We start from the raw sequence: 13,921 nt of genomic DNA, 5'->3' as shown, positions 1-13,921 counted from the left end.
GAGATAATCCATGTGAAAAGCACTTAGAACAGTGCTTCTGTCGTCACTGCTAAGGGGAGGCAAGCCTCCCTGCTTCCTTCATACTGTTAAGGACACATGAATTAGCCACAACACACCAAGGGAGGAATCAGGAAACCGAAAGTGCCTTTTTGGCTTAAGCAAGTTACGACCTCCCTGTGAGCCAGCAGGATCACGGACCAGGCTGGAAAGTCAGAGAGAACACAGTTTCTCTTCCGGGATCATTTTCTGTTACCCGATGGATGGTTCTTTTGGCAGCTTTTGGCTAGACCTTTCCCTTGACCTTTCCCATGGTCTGATCCAGTTGGGTCTCAAACTTGATTATGCATCAGAACCACCCGGAGGGTTGGTTAAAACACATATTCCCGGGCCTCGGAGTGTCAGATTCAGGAGGTTGGAGGGAGGAGGCTGATTTTGTATTTCTCACAAGTTCCCACCTGCTGCTGGCCTGGGGACCACACTTTGTGAAACACTAGTCTAGGCGATTGACTATGATGGGGGACACAGGGCAGTCGGGGGGGCTTCCTGGAGGTGAAGGCCTTTGAAGTGAACCTCCTTGTAAGCAGAGGAAGAGACAGTAGAGGGAACAAAGACACAGAGCTGTAGGAGTGGCCGGGGGAAGGCATGAGAGGGGCAGGACAGCGAGGGCCAGGTGGGAAGTCTGGGCTCCACTCTGACGTCTGGGATGGCTCTGGAACCTGGGACCCACGTGAACAGAGCCAGCAGCAGCGTGAAGAGGGAGCAGCTGTGGGACAAGGGAGCCCGGCTTTGCTCCTCAGCCCAGAGTCTTAGCGTCCTTTAAAATCTGGAGGAGTCAGTCCTTCCACGATCCTATTTCCAAACTAGGAATGGAGACCCATGATTCCCAAAGGTGCAGGATGAGGGAGTGGGTTGTAGCCACTTAAAAAAAAAAATGAATTAGAAGAGAATGGAATTAAAAAAAAGGGACCTCTTCGCACCTTACAAGGGTATTCAATCAAACTTGCTTCAGGTTTGTGGTTTCCCACATACGTCCCGCATCGTGACGTACGTGGGAAACGTGTGTCGGGCCAGGGCTGTGTGGTCACGGGGTTCGCTGGACCAGCCGAATGGCCCCCCGCCAGCCCGGGGCATCGAGCACAGGCCCTTACCTGGACACACACCGTTCAGGCCCTGCCCCGGGGGACAGTCAAGAAGATGAGGCCGTAAGTCCCCCAGGACAGGAAGGGCTGAGGGGAAGCCTCCAGAAGGAGGGGGGTCAGTGTGAAATGAGGCACTCGGGGGAGGCTTCCTGGAGGTGGCTCAGATTCTGACCCCAGGGCCTTTTGGGGAGAGGGGAGAGATTCTGTCGACCAACAGAGAAGTTGCCAAGATGCACCGGGAGTGGGGTACAGGGTGTGAGGAGGCAAATGAAGGTTTAAAAAGGAACCTGAGACCCAACATAAACACAGAATCCAAACAGAGCTTGAAGAGCAGTCAGTGTCATCAGCCGACACGTTCAAGTGACAGCGGAGGTAACGGAGGCCTGTCGGCCCAGCCCGTCCCCGCCTAGGACGTGACCGCAGGCTCTGAAGTCTTCTGGTCCTGTGCTCTTCTGGGCCATGCCATCTCCAAATGCTGGTTCAGAGGCTCAACTGCAGCGTGTGTCCATCGGAGAGTCAGTGAGCGCTTTGGGTAGGAGAATAGGTCAAGACCCCAGTGACCCTGCCCTAGCTCCCCTCCCCCGGCCAGGCGAGAAACACTGGGGCTCAGTTAGGAATCCTTGAGCCGCCAACCCACTCCCCGTGGTCCCACCAACTACGGCTGCCAATCCGTAGCTAGAATTTCTAGGATACTGTAATTGGGACAGAGTTTGTAAGAAAATAAATAAAGTGACTTTCTCTTTTGTGTGGGCCATTCTCTGTCCAGTTTATACCTTCCACTGGCTCTGGGCCCGCACTCCCCACAACCCGAGCCCAGCCGGCAGATGCTGGGCTCACAACCTGTGTGTCTTTAGGCCTTGCTATGTTCAGAAGGTCTCATTTTATACGTTCAGAGATGGTTCCAGAGAGGCTGTGATTTGGGGTCACGGCGAATGAAAGGCCCAGGGGCCGCCGCAGGGCCCCCCGACTCCTGGTCCAAGCTCCTTATCAGAAGCTTCGAGCAGCTGGGAAGTGAGATGCTACAAACTTGCTTTGAACTTGCCCGAGGGCCAAAGTTAGGCCGGCCAGCAGGTCACAGTGTGGGACTGTCTTGAGGATGCAATTTCCTACCCGACAAACAGCCTTATTCTACTGAGAGAACTTCCCAACGTCCAAGAAATCGCTCCGAACTTTATAGGACGGTATGATGGGAAGTTTAAAAAGAGAACATGCGAGAGCCCACATCGCTTTAATTGCCCTGTTTTCCTTGGGCCGACTGATTCAATGTTGTGGAGGCCTAGTGGGGTCTTCGGCATGGATCCACGACCCCAAGGTCTCGAGCTCCCCGTCCCCCAACCAGAGAGCCAAATACCATTCCACACGGCTTATGCTACAAACGTACGTAACATCAACAGTCACGTCTGATTTCCTCTCCTCCACCTTGATTGAGGCAGGAGGATAAACAGGGAACGCGGTTGCGAATACCCATCCAAAATGGTAATTATTGCCATCATTATATTCGCTACTTTACTTGTCATGTAGCATTAGAAGGGTAACAAGATCACTGTCAGTCAAAGGCGGTGGAGATAATTAGAGCGTCTATAGGTTAGCAGGAAATCAAATTGGTGCTAGTCCCCATCAATGCCGGGATGCAGAACATAATTGGAAAATATGCAAAGGTGGAGGTGAAGAGAGCCCCAGGGATTCTATACCATGACTGATTTGAGGGTCTGACTCTTCTGTGTCCTGACACTGCAGAGGGCCGTGCACGGCGACCGTGGGTGCGAGGCAGTGAGGTCTGCCGGGCTCGGCACGTCAAGACACCCCAGAGCGTTGAGCGTCTGCAGGGTCCTGAGAATGGCACGATTTGGGAAAACAGTGTGTGTCGTGTTTTCCAATCCACTCTTCGAGTTCTGTTCTCCGGGCTGGGAGGCGGGTGTTAACGGGACAGCAGAGCCGAGGGAAGTGGGGTGCTATTGCTCTGCCCACCATCGGCTTTCTGGGCCTGGTTCCTCGACCAGCACGATCTTCCCATGACCCCCACCTCTTCCTGAACGTCCCCCCCCCGCCCCCGTAGGGGAGTCCACGGAGCTCCCCGGCCACCAACGACGAGCCTGTGTCGCTGGTCACTTTTGCGTCTAAGCCCCAGCCAGCAGCTGCCCGCATCCCGCTAACCTGGGCCGCTTCCGTGCCTTCCCGGAAAGAGAACAAAGACCAATCCAAACAAGTCTCATCCAAACAGCAATTTCATGAGGTCGACACAAGAAAAAATGAACAGTTTTTTACATCTTGAGAAGACAAAACAGATCTCGGAGGACGAGGTGGGGGGGTGGGAAGCGTGCGCAAACCGAGGAGGGAGAGGTCAGGTCATTCAACGAGACACAGAAAAGTAGAGACAGGAAGAAAATGCCAGGAGGGTCTGAAGTAACATACAACTGACCGAGTCCACAGATGGAAACGCCAAGCAACGAGCGAGCAAAGACCGTTGTCAAAGGCCCGAAATGAGCTCTGTCATCAGCGTGGATGAAGGGTATGAAGAGCTCTGAGGCCGGCCCGGGGCCCCCCCGGAACACATCACCTGCAAGATCCACAAGTCCCTTCCCATGACTCAACAGTATCTTGCTTAGACCATCCCAGAAATTTGAAAAAAAAAAAAAAAGAAAAGAAAAGAAAAGAAAAAGAGAAGAACATCAGATCCACAACTGATCACAACTGATGGGTCAGCGTGCAAAGGTTTACAGAAACGAACCGGCGGGTGGCTAACTGCGTCAGGGGGGGCGCCCGGCCCCGCAGGTCAGCCTTGCGTCCTCGCTCGGGCTGGGTTCGAGGCGTTTCTTTCCACGAGCCCGGTCTTGCAAGTATGGCTTCTTCCCTACGGTAAGGATGGCCATCCCACACACACAAGCAGCTGGAGGCTTGGTTCACATTTTTTAATAACATGGCACAGTTTACATTACACAAGAAGGCTTCACCGACGAGAACATGCTGAAGAGTCAGTCGGTTTTCACGTGTCTTTTCACATAGGGTCTAGAAAGGACTTTATTACATACAGGATAAACAGCAAGAAGGTCTGTATAGAACAATCTCTTTACAATACTGAAAACTACCACTACAGTTCCAGTGTTCATATCCCTCGGATTTTTTTTCTTTTTAAGTTGTTGTCTTTAAAAAAACGAAAACAAAAACAAAAACCAAAAAAAAAAAAAAAAAACCCAAAAAAACCCAAAACAAAACAAAAAAACCACTGCACAACATCTGGAGTTCACAAAATCTGAGGCTCACAACTAAACCTTCAGTTTACTACTAAAATAGATCTCTCTGCTTATTAGAAACAATGGTCTGTAGTTAACTTTTTTTTTCTTTTTTGCAAAAACAGGATAACAACATCAGATAGCACTTTGATATACTAGGAGACCCAATGGAACTAATTTTATTTCATACATATATTTTACAGTCCAGTAGACAAGATATATTGTACTTCTCTGCTAGTAAAGTCATATTCTCTCCAAGTATGTAGACAAGAGGCTTAATGTGTTATAAAAGTATTATGAGGACACACGAAGGTTGATGTGAACTTAAAACCACACGCACACGCAAGACTTTGTCTCTGCCACCGTTCACCCCGTGACCCCCCAGTGCGCGGGGCCAGATGGACCTGGTGTGGCTCTTCCCAGACTCTATTACCAACGGGAACACAGCGAGTCACATCGGCAAACGTGCACCTTCAACCCACCGGTTACTGAACACGGTGAAAAACATATCCATCATCTGAGAAAACGCGAAGCTTTCTTTCAGGATTTGTTTGGGTGTGATCGCATCTCATTTCCAAACGAGGAGGTGTGTACAGATAGGAAATAGGACACACGAAAAAAAACGCATGGCTCCCACAGGAGGTGTGTGTAAAATCACGTGACTGATGGTGACGCGATGCTGGCGGCCTGTCTGTGTCCCCTGATTTTGGCATCTGACCACTCCCATCCTCCCCTGGCACTGGCTGCCCTGCCCTCGGTCCCCCCCCAACCCCCGCCGCGGCCCCCCCGCAAGCAACGACTTCGAAAGCCAAGTTTTCAGCCTGGGGTCCGATTTGCAAAATAAAAGGTTTCTCTGTTTGAAAAAACAAGCAAGGAAAACAGAGTCATAGCACGTAAGTGCTTGTTCAGGGAAAATATGACCTTAAGTATGTTGTAAATGGATTTGAAAAGGCTCCTTTGAGTCAGGAGGGCTTTTGAGAGAAGCCCTAACATTCATTGCATAGTTGAAGGGTTTAGCTGTCTATAACAATATATGGGAACGCGGCCAAAGCCGACCGCGCTCGCTGATATTAAGTCTGCAAATAGCACATTTTAAGAAGTATTAATGTATTATGTTACTTACTCTTTATCTATTTACATTTGTACAAAGTAAAGCTTTCAACTTACCCTTTGCATATATGAACCATTAGCTCACGAAGCCATGTGTTTTACACAACTATGTACACGGCCTTCCCTTCCCATCCGAAGGAGCTCGGCACGCCGGGCCGCGCGCGCTGCTGCTCCCCCCACTCCCCGCCCCGTCATCACCGCGTCGCTGTGTCTTGTCATCTTCGCTGTTTTGGTTCAAATCAAAAAAAGTTTTATATGCGAAACCAAAAGAGTTGGGGACATGAGGACATAGGACTTGGCTAAAAGGTCTGAAAAATTTCAACATATAATATACAAAAACATTTCAAAATCTGCACTGAGTCTATACATTTTTTACAAGGGGAGGAGGTGGGGGCGCGCGCCCCCTGTCCCTGGTAGCAGTCCGCTCGCTCGCTCGCTCTCCCCCTCCCTCTCTCAGGTCTGCCGTCCTGTCGGCGTAGAGCGGCTCCTTCCTCTCTCGTGTCCCGCTCTCCTTACCGAGCTTCGATGTCCTTCAGAGTGTGGGAAGGCGGCCTCTCCCTCATCTCTGCCGACAGAGGAGTAGTCCTGCGGGGGGACACGGGGCGGCCCCCCAGCGTGGAGATGAGCGGCGGGGGCGCGCTCAGAGCTGCCGTCGGAGGGGTCTTGTTGAGCAGTCCGTTCTGGTGGCCCGCCGTGGGGCTGATCCGGGGGTAGTGCATGCTGGGGAGCCCCGGGGTGATGAGGCTGGGGTGAGGCAGGTGTCCGTCCAGGGAGGCGGGGTGCACCGAGTGCAGCCGCGTGTGCTCGTAATCCTCTCTGAGCATGTGCAGACGCTCCCGTTCGTCCAGGTGCGCCCCGCGCTCGTGCTCCCGCCGAGGGTCCACGGACAGGGGGTGGTGGTGGTGGTGGTGGTGGCTGTAGTCGTGAGGCTCCCTGTCCCTGAAGGAGCGATCGGCTTCGTACAGCCGGGGCGTCGAGAGACGGTGCAGAGGGTCGTTCCTCAGCAGGAAGTCCCTGCCCAGCGGGTCCCTCCGGTGAATGTCAAGTTCTCGGTAGGGATCCCTCAGGGGGTCCCGTATGGGGTCCCAGTGGAAAGAAGGGTACGGGAAGCGCTCTCCACCCGGGATGGGACTGATGCCCATGAAAGGGGTCATCATGCGAGTCCTGTCCAGGCTGCTGATGCTGTTCATGGGGTGAATGCCCGTCACCCCCACCGTCATGGGCATCGACGCCAGGGGCCCCGGGTGCACACCGGACGAGGAGTTTGGAGGAGGTGCCTCGGAAGACCGGTGGGTCTGCGGGGCCTCCGGAGGCAGGTCGTGGTCTTCTTTGCGCTCCTCTTTCACCTTGACCTCCGAGCTCTTCTTGGGGTTCTCGTAGGCCGGCTCGCTCTTGCGCGGCTCGGCCTCGCGGCTCGAGGTGCTGTTGGGCCTGGCGCTCTCCACGACGGGGGTCCGCACGTAGGGCGACGGCACCCGGGCCAGCTGCTTGGCCTCTTCGCCCACGGCTCGCCCCTCGTGGCCGTGGCCGTCCTTCTCGGGCAGGTGGCCTTCCTTCGCCTTGTGCTCGTCGGCGGTCAGGTCCTTGCGGGATTCCGAGTGCTCTCTCTCCCTCTCTTTGGATTTGTCTTTCTCGCGAGCCTCAGTGTTCAAATGACCCCTGATCTGTTCAGTGGAGCTACGGTTATGTCCCAGCGTGCTCACCGGGAGGATAGGTGCTGGTGAAGGGTGGCTGGAGTGTCTTTTCTCAACGCTTTCCCTGAGGAAGAGAGAGGGAAACAGAGAAGCAAATGAAACGGGCCGGCCGGCCTGGCGCAGGGCTGCCGATGAAATGGTGGTGTGAGAAGGACAGGCTCGGGTCTGCTTCCCGTGGTCACCGAGGCCGCCGGATGTGCCCTGCAGATCCAGCCACCTCATCCTACTCACCTCGATTTTAGAGGAAGCTTTGTGGGGGTGAAGTGCTAGGGATGAGGGGGGTGGGAGGGCCTCAGGGGGAAAGAATTCTCTCTGTATGTGAGATTCGCCTGCCTCCAGCAAGACCACAGACGGAGAGCTTTCAGCAAGTGGACGTGGACCAACGTGGTCAGTAACGGTGACGCGACAACACGGCCCGCCTGTCTGCAGTCCTGGGATCACAGCGTTAAGAGCTAAGCGGGCTCGAGCAGCCCGAACGCGAAAACGACCTCCTTCCAGCTCTGCGATACCGAGCCAGAGGGAGGAAGGGTCTCGTGTGAACGTGCCGGCAGCTTCAATCTCCTGACACCAGGACGAGTGACCCGTCTCAGGGTAAAGGACGCAGATTCAGGGCCTCCTCCAGGACGCAGCACATGAGGGGGCTCTGAGGTTCGGGCTCCGCACGTTCGGGGCTCGTGGGCTGCGAACAGTGCATAATCTGAGGAGAAGACGGAGGAAAGCCAGAGGAAAAGGGGGGTCCCCAGGCCGCAGGGGACAAATGGAGAACAATTTTAAGAGCATCCGGGAATGGAAATGTGGAAGAAGAAACTTAAGGACCTGTGTGGGATGGGGGCTGAAGCGTCTGGGGCAGAAGATCCCGAGCGCGGGGGTGCCTGGGTGGCACAGTGGTTAAGCGTCTGCCTTCGGCTCAGGGCGTGATCCCGGCGTTATGGGATCGAGCCCCACGTCAGGCTCCTCCGCTATGAGCCTGCTTCTTCCTCTCCCACTCCCCCTGCTTGTGTTCCCTCTCTCGCTGGCTGTCTCTATCTCTGTCAAATAAATAAAATAAAATCNTTGGCTCGGCAGCTCACAAGGCGAGAGAATCAAGGAGGGTGACCCTGCGGATCTGGTTTCCAGCCAACACGCAAGGCTAAGAAGAGGGGCATCTTCAAAAGGTAAGAATAAAAAAGAGTGGGTCTTATTAAGCTCCCGGACTGGAATCCAAAGGCCATTTTGACTCCATCAAGAAAGATGTGAAAAGGTCTGTGGCCACACTGTCTTCTCGTCATGGACGGAGCGCCCAAAGAGAGCTCCCGGCCCAGGCTAGGCCCGCCTCACGTGATGACACGCCGTAATGGTCCTCCCACTGGCTAAGAGAGTTTTAACATACTGTCTGGAAGGAAAAATGTGTCTTTCTCTTTTATAAGAGAGCAATCAGAATGATGACCTACAAGGAATACATACTAATCTGACACATTTAGAGTCTGCGAAGTGGAATTCTTTTAAATCTCTAGCGTGCATGCGCGTGCACACAGACGCCCCATACACAGAAAGAGGAATGGAAGACTGGGATCATATTTGAAACCTAAGTACCCAAAGGAGAGTGTTATTAGGGATTTTCTGTCAAACATATCTTGCCTTTCCCCTGCTTAGCAGTTTGTTCAAAAGGAAAATCGCCTACAGAAAGAAAACAGAAAGGGACGCTCGCTTAAGAATGCCTAGGACATTCTTTGGCGAAAACACTCTAAGACATTTTCCTCTTTTAGGCAATTCCTTTTATAGGCATGGGTTACCAAGTACAGAGCTAAAAAAACGGTTAGTCGAATTAATTAACCCACTGGCGAAACAGAACCCGCATGAGAAACGCTTGCCGATGTGCTTCCGCACCTAGGTTTGCCAAATTTTATCCATCCTCTGTGAGCCCAGGATTGGAGTTTGAACAAAATCTGAGAAAAATATGATGAGACAATGCAAACGTGAATTTTCTAGAAGCAAACAAAAAGAAAGAGAGAGGGAGAGAGACAGAGGAAAAAAAAAACCTACAGATGATTTAATGGACTGCACGAACTTGAAAGCAAATATGGTACTGATTCATGCTGTGTGTGTTCGGCCCAGAGCTCCAGCTCGCGGTCTCAGACAGAAAGATTTCTGTCCGGACACACTGTCGCTCGCGGGGACTTCGGAGCTTCTATGGGTTCTGGGTCTGAGTCGGGACGTTCTGGCCGCGCTGCGGTCGTAGCCTACAGTGCTGGCGGGGCACTACGGGCCGAGGGGGTCCGCTCGGGGACTGCGGGGCCGGCCCGGCCCAGCGCGGAGCGGAGGCCACAGGGCCAGCCGGAGCACGAGGCTGGGACGGGGCGGGGGGACGGCCGTCCTGGGCGCACGGCGGGCTCCCCCAGTGGGACTCGAGAACGGGTTCTTTCCGTACCTTTCTTTGTCATCTTTACTAACAGATGAGTCTCGTTTATCTATATCTCTATCTCTGTCATGAGCTGCAGCGGACGCGCTACGCTCCAGCTCCCCTGGCTTCAGCCAGGGCGGAGGGGTCGGGAACGACGGAGGCGTTCGGTGTAGCCGGTTCCAGGGTTCGTGAGGGTTGCTAAAGTTCTGCACACTGGGGCCATCCTTGTGGCCGAACATGGAGTTGGGTGCTGAAATGGTGAAGTGGAGAACAAAAAGGTTTAAGAGAAATTATATAATCTGCCGTAATGAAGGTACTTACCAAAAAACTTTTAACAGCGCTCAGAGTTAAAATGAATACATATTATGGGGAGCTGGAAAAGGAAAGGAGATTAACAGATTCATTAGAGGAGCGCTTGTCCTACACTCGAGAGGTAGCTCACAGCTTTTGTGCTTTAACCAAAGGCGACGGGGCGGGGGGGGGGGGGTTCNAACAGGTGTCAAGAGCATCTAATCGAACACGTCTGGTGCATGCAGAAGTCCCCAGCATGCAGAAGGGGGTATCTCGCGGGGTGACTCGGATGAACAAGGCTCACTGAAGAGGCACGTTCAAGCTTATCCTCGACCCACAACCCCGCTAACGGGACCGCCACTCTTCCCACAGCGTTAGCAGGCGGAAACAGGTGTCATCAAGCCTGGAGGGGGCCTGGACCTAAGCAGACAGGTAAGGTCTCTGCGCGGGACGGAGCCGCCTGGAGACCATGGTCTATGGACGGCATGAAAGAAAATGGGTTGAGTATTCAGTGACTCAGAAACGGGCAGGTGTTAGACCTCTCTCCCCACTCGAGGTACTTTTTAGTAGAAAATGACACGATCCTCCCAGATTATGGCGAGTACGAGGTGTTGTCCACTCTGGGCCGGCCTCAGCCTGGTACCATTTCCCTGCTATTTTGGGTTGAGTTTTCTCAGTGCCATGAATGCCAAAGGTGAGGTGAATGCAACAGCGGGCTCCCTTCCACTGGGAGCTGTAGCTAAAGTCCTGGGGGGTAGGGATGGAGTATGGTTGAGACTGAGCCTACGCGACTTTCTGGAGTTCAGTCACTGACATCACCTCTCCTGACGCTCAGTGACACACAGCAACAGCGGGCTTCCCTTGCCTTCCACGTCAAAGCACCCCCCCCCCGGCTTCCCTGCCAAGGCCTTCTTTTCCCGATATAACCTAATCTGTGTCCCACGAGGATAGTCTCCTTTTAGCTAGAAAGGTCTTGAGCCATAGACAGATCAGAGGAGATACACAGTCCGAGGCAGATGTTTAAAAAGTTAGAGGTACTCACTAACTGAAGGATTTCCAAGTCCCCCGAAGGCATTGCCACCAACCGCTGCGAGGCCAGTGAACGTCGACGGACGGTTAAAAGGCTCTGCAAAGAGATCGGGAAGAAGGAAACGGTTGCAGGACTGGGCTGAGTGAGGAGCGTGAGAGCTTCCCAGGAGTGGGAAGGCGATATGGGACCCCCATCCTCTCTACACTCAGGCCCAATCTGTCCCTGACTGTGCAGAAGGTTTCACTGTGCGATTAGCAAACTATTCACAGGAGCTGTTTTTTCCAGAACGGTGCATTTTGCCCCACTCCTCTTGTGCTGGGTAGAGAGCGTCGCTCAAGTCACAGTGTCCTAAGAGGCCCTCCTGCCCTGTCCTCCCTATGAGAGAGGAAAGTACTCTGGAGGCTCTATGAGAACCAATCAGAGGACATCGTAAGCTAAGTCTCCCAGTGATGACATTGTGAAGGGGCATCTGTGCAGACACCCCGTTGTCATGTGAACCGTTGCCTACACCTGCTTGTACACTCGCAGAAAATATCCAATAAATAGAGGACACAAATCAAGCGTGTACCCTTGCTAGGAAAAGACGGATTCACAGTGAAACGTGAGGGGATTATGAAATAGCACGTAACGTCTCCTCTAACATCATCTTTTCTTTCCTTCCACCTCCCCAATGCGCCCTGGGACGGGTGGTGGGAGTTCACCACCTTGCCCCAGTGGGCAGCAGTGGCTCCTTCCCACCGCGCCATCTGTCACCTCAGACGGGAACACGACTGAGCACGTATCCACTACTTTAAGACTGCGGTATAAGAACTGCGAAATCCTGAAGACGGATGGCAGGCGTTCCAACTTCTCCACAAACGCCATCATCGCCCTAAGTAGTCACTGAGGTGTCTAGGACGAAGGCCAACATGCCCAGAAGCACGGCGGGCCCGCGGCAAACCGAGGTTTTTCTGAGACACACATGTCATTTCCCATCACCGATGGCAACTCACCCAGGTGAGCGGCGGGGTTGAGGAAGTTGCTGTGATGGGGTGGTGGCCCAAAAGGGGTCCCGGTTGGGTGTGCAGCACCTAGAAAGTCAAATATGACAGAATCAGTTCTCCCAGAAAGCCAGCTCCTGCACACAGCTGGCTCCTAGCTGCCTAAGGGCCCCATGAGAAGATGGGAGTGAATATGTTAAAATAAGGAAGTGGCTAAAGTCCACCCGGGCAACACAGCGGGAGACGGCATGTTTCAGGGTAGGGAGAAAAGAAGGCTTGCCCTTCTTCCAAGCTGGGCTGGCCACCACCCAAAAGCAGTTATTCCTTTGACAAGACATGGACACACAGTATAGAAGCATGGAGAAATATCGCAAGGGGAGGCGATTCTATAACCAAGTAAGTTAGAGGCTCAAACGCCAAGGCACAAAGTGGTAAGCAAGGTTCTTCACTGAGGGGCTTCCTGGAGCCTCTAGTACGTTCCTGGGCTCACTCATTCTCCGGAAGGGGAACATTTGGCCACAGGATACTTTCTTCACAGAACACGTTGGGGGGCAAGTCTTTCACTTTGAGAAACACTGATCTGGAAACTACATTTTATCATCCTTGGCTCAGGAGCGGCCGTCACGCAGCGGCATGTCCGGGCGGCCCGGCTCTGGGCCCTACGGAGCCCCTTCCCGGAGAAGTGTGTTGGTTGTCACGGGCCCGTGCGGAAGGCCCGGCCCTACGAGACCCGTGACCGTGTGCTGCGTCAGGTTATGGGCGATGAAGTCCTCCAAGCAGCTCTCCAGCTTCGGTGCCAGGAAAAACCCCTTTATGCCTGTGGACACCGACCAATCTGCTGTCGGCCTCTATCTGCCCGCTGGGGCCCTCCGCGCCAGTTCAGTGGTCTTCTTTCCTTTGGTTTTCCCATCGTCCACATCTCCTCCACTGTTTCAGATTCTGCCTCACACAACAAGGAGCCACACTGTCCTTGTCCCGGAGGAAGGTGGGAAAGGAGAGAGGGAGAGGAGAGAGACAGGGTGCGTGCCTGGGAAGCAGGATGGTATTTGCAAGAGCTGAGGGCATCCGACCGGCTCGTTATGCTGCAGCCGGGAGCGGGGCAGACACACTGTTGGGCAGCAGGCTCGGCTCTGGAGACCAGACTGGCCAGGCTCCGTTGAAGGAGCCCCTTGAGCTTGTGTCAGGCATGAATTCCCCACAGGAAGCTGGAAAGTAGCTGAACTGAACACGTGTGTGTGAATTATTCACACCGGTTCGAAGTTGCACCAAATTACCATTTGGGGGCAAAATCCAATATTGCTTATACTGAAAAAGATGACCTTCAGGAATGGAGGCGGGGCCTCAATGAACGGACTTATAACTACTCCAGTCTCTTGCATGTTGCTGAAGCCCCTATAAACAAGTACAGATTCCCTCGGGAAAGCGGATTAAATGGAGGACTGTGGTCCCTCCCGATACCTTGCGACCTCAATTTTGTTCCGATCGCTGTTCCCTGCACCCCAAGGCCTTGGTGGGGCCTCGGGTGTGGAGGAAGCCACAGAACACGGGGGGTCTGTCACAGCCGCGGGCTCCCAGAATTGGAAGGCGCCCGAGGCGCGATCCTCTGGGCCTCGGACGGTGGCTTTGGCTTCGCCCAGGCGGTGCAGAAAGGATACTCCATCTCTACCAAGAGATCACAGCCCAGCGTGTCCATTAGGTGTTGAGAGTGTTGCCAGCTGACTGAGACTCCGGCCGCACACTGTCTGTGTACTACAAGCTAATTAATGCTCCGGTGAAGATCGGCGCTTCCCTCAGCCCCAGGCCCCCAGGGGCGCCTTGCAGTTCCAGAATTATTGAGGCAAAAGCAGCCAATTCAGCCGCTTGGCTCAAACGGAAGCCGGGGAGAAATCTCTCTATTTCTCTACAGAAATTGCTCTTCACAAAGCTCCGTCTCAGAGCCTAGGTGCCATGGTAACAAAGCTTTCAGATATGTCCCTAGACAGATCTGACAGAGAAACACCTGAGACCGTCGCAAATTCCATCCACCCCCAGGGGTGATTCACTTGCTGTGGCAACAAGGCCCATTAT

General features: G+C 53.6%; 1 protein-coding gene across 1 annotated transcript in view; it reads right to left on the bottom strand.

Annotated features, from left to right (window-relative positions):
* Positions 1 to 4,034: 4,034 nt before the first annotated feature.
* The window catches only part of AUTS2 (activator of transcription and developmental regulator AUTS2), a 1,158,739-nt gene continuing 1,148,852 nt past the window's right edge, over positions 4,035 to 13,921 (bottom strand). Inside the window, 4 exon segments of the mRNA XM_034670021.1 lie at positions 4,035 to 7,237; positions 9,581 to 9,803; positions 10,887 to 10,970; positions 11,867 to 11,944. Of these exon segments, the coding sequence (XP_034525912.1) occupies positions 5,992 to 7,237; positions 9,581 to 9,803; positions 10,887 to 10,970; positions 11,867 to 11,944 (1,631 nt within the window). The 3' untranslated portion in view covers positions 4,035 to 5,991.

This window comes from Ailuropoda melanoleuca, chromosome 10 (assembly GCF_002007445.2).
Source record: "Ailuropoda melanoleuca isolate Jingjing chromosome 10, ASM200744v2, whole genome shotgun sequence".
Classification (NCBI taxonomy): domain Eukaryota; kingdom Metazoa; phylum Chordata; class Mammalia; order Carnivora; family Ursidae; genus Ailuropoda; species Ailuropoda melanoleuca.
The sequence above is the reverse complement of the archived record's forward strand: the minus strand, read 5'-3'. Positions and strand labels throughout refer to the sequence as shown.